This window comes from Phallusia mammillata, chromosome 8 (genome assembly GCF_965637545.1).
Source record: "Phallusia mammillata chromosome 8, kaPhaMamm4.hap1.1, whole genome shotgun sequence".
In the NCBI taxonomy this organism is placed as follows: domain Eukaryota; kingdom Metazoa; phylum Chordata; class Ascidiacea; order Phlebobranchia; family Ascidiidae; genus Phallusia; species Phallusia mammillata.
In genome coordinates, this window is record NC_137259.1 from 17,923,304 (window position 1) to 17,925,753 (window position 2,450).

Genomic DNA, 2,450 nt, shown 5'->3' on the forward strand with positions numbered 1-2,450 from the left:
CCTTAAAACAAGAAAAATAAAAAAAATCACATTCACAACTTTTGTTTTAATGGTTGTAAACACAAAATTTTGTAAATCTTTAGCATTTTGTAGGTTAAACTCCGGTAAACAAGCATTTGGTAAACCAGCATCAAAAAGGTTGAATAAAATGCAAAAATATGTTGTTACTTAAAAATGTTCTGATATTGAAACAGCAGAACCTGCTATCGTGAAGAACAAACCATTTTCAGTTTATTAGGAATCACTTCAATAGTACATGGCATTGCCTCATAATTTTCACTATCCACGCTAAACCATGTTCCCTCAACATTATCAGGTTTAATCTCAAGCTTGCTACATTCGATTTCAGTTGTTGGATGCAGCGCTTTGTGTCTGCCAGTCTGATTTCGATTGGGACCATTTTGAATATAGTCCATCATGCTAAAATTATCATTTTCTGCCGACACATTTAAGGCTGCACATTCTCTTTTTAAACTTGTGTCATGACTGTTAGCTGTCACCATAAACTCCAAAGTTTTCAGGCTCAAGTCTTTCACATCATAAACGTCAGCTTTTTCTTGAATTGGATTTTCAACAGGGGTACTTTCAATGGATGGCTGATAAGCCGACTTGACTGCATCCTTCCATGGCCACCACCATGTTAGTGCTCCAAAGAGTTTGGACAAAATAGACGCAGTGGCTTGCTGGTGTAGTTTTTTGAAATCTGCTTTTACTTCACAAACTGGAATGGGTTGGGGATGTATGTAGGATAATTCAATCTCCCTTGAAGTTTTTATTGAGGTTCGAAACGAAGCAAAAACAAATGTCATGTACTTTTTCAATGGTCCAAAATACCAATACTTGTTTGTCTTTTCAACAGCATCTCTATACGAGCCCCATCTAATATCAGACAATGCAAAAACTGGTTTTCCCCCTGTCTCAGCTTCAATCTTCATTATGTCCATTTTTCTTGTTTTTCCTTCAAGCAAATCAGAAGTAGACTCCATAATCCACTTCGCAGGTCGGTCAGAATTTGGGTTCGAAAGTAAACGACATATTGTGTTGGTCTTACCTAACGGGATTATACCAATTGGTACATCCCTCCAGTTTTCAAAGTCTGGTCTACGGAGCAACCCTGTTACAACCTCATTGACAGTCCCATCACCACCAGCAGCTACAATCATATCAGGCTTATCGAGGACTGACATAAACTGTTTTGCTTGTCCTTCATACTCCGATTTGATGACAGTTATTTGGCAGCCAGATAGGTATAGGATTGGTGCAGCATTTTTGTCAAATAAAGTGGTTGCTTTGCCACTGTTAGCTGCAGGGTTAAGAAATACAGTAATCTTCTTTGGTTGTTCAAAACTTTTGATGGGTTCTGTCCCAAAATGTTCAACACTATGACACATGGTAAAGCGAAAGAGATGATCATTATAAAGTCCATTAATCCATTTTCCAAGGGCAGTTGCAACTAAAGCTCCAGCTATTGACTTCTTAGGGTTATTTCTAATGGATTTTATTGCATTCATGTTCAGTTCCTCTTCCTATCTTGCCTTGAATAAACAAAACCAATTAACAACTTATTTTTGCCAACCATAGACAATAGTTCATGTGTATATGGGTTGAATTTAAGCAATATAACGCATAACAGTAAAATCATTGTGCAGTGGCTATACGAAACAAGCTATCAAAGTTTCATTTAAGACCACACATTAATGCCTATTTTATGTTTGTTTTGTTTAAAAAATGTTTGGCCCCATTTACAGGGTTATGTACTTGAGAGATTAACAGCACAAATTTGACCCAAGATTCTACAATGGATCCTTACTAGTTACTACATTAGTTTAAAGTTAAATAAGAAAATGCAATTTAGCAAACAAACACGAAACACTGCTCTCATTGGATCTTGCTCAAAAGCACGACAAAGTTGCAATTCGGTAAAGTCCCCTTTTCTGCTACTAAACATAAGAACGGCTGTTTTTTTAATTGTACATTTTTGTCCCCTCCCTCTTATTCCACCAAAACAACAAGTAAATGGCGTTTTTTTGTTTTGCTTTGCAAACATTGCTTTTTACTGTTTATTTAACTAAGTTCCGACTTGCAAATTCCTTTGGCAAAACCACATACCTCTTTGGGCAAAACAACAAAAAATAACCTATGCGACGTCACGAAAAGTTTTTGTTTATGGTTACTGCAATGATACCATACAATATAGTATAATTAGTTACAACAAGTTTTGTTTGCTAAATAGATTGTGCTAGTAATTTGACGAAAAATTTCGGTTTATGCCACATCAAATTTTCACTCGTTGTGAGACGTCATCACATGGTTTGCAACCTTAGGAAAAAATTGCAAGTGAATTACTTGCTGTTTTTTTTACGTCAGTTGTGGTGTGTTGTAAAATAATAAATAATACTTTGTGGTAGTTTACAATACATTTGTTTTAATTTGTACTCATTAAGGTTTAT

General features: G+C 35.7%; 1 protein-coding gene across 1 annotated transcript; it reads right to left on the bottom strand.

The window, feature by feature from the left end:
• Nucleotide 1: 1 nt before the first annotated feature.
• LOC145204217 (acylglycerol kinase, mitochondrial-like) lies at nucleotides 2-1,532 on the bottom strand. The gene has a single exon (XM_080076693.1). It carries the CDS (start codon nucleotides 1,509-1,511, stop codon nucleotides 204-206), a length of 1,308 nt encoding a protein of 435 aa, XP_079932819.1. The 5' UTR covers nucleotides 1,512-1,532; the 3' UTR covers nucleotides 2-203.
• Between the last annotated feature and the right edge of the window lie 918 nt (nucleotides 1,533-2,450).

What these genes read in the sequence shown, in the direction of transcription:
- LOC145204217 (XM_080076693.1), bottom strand. Translation starts at nt 1,511, where the DNA reads ATGAATGCAATAAAATCCATTAGAAATAACCCTAAGAAGTCAATAGCT.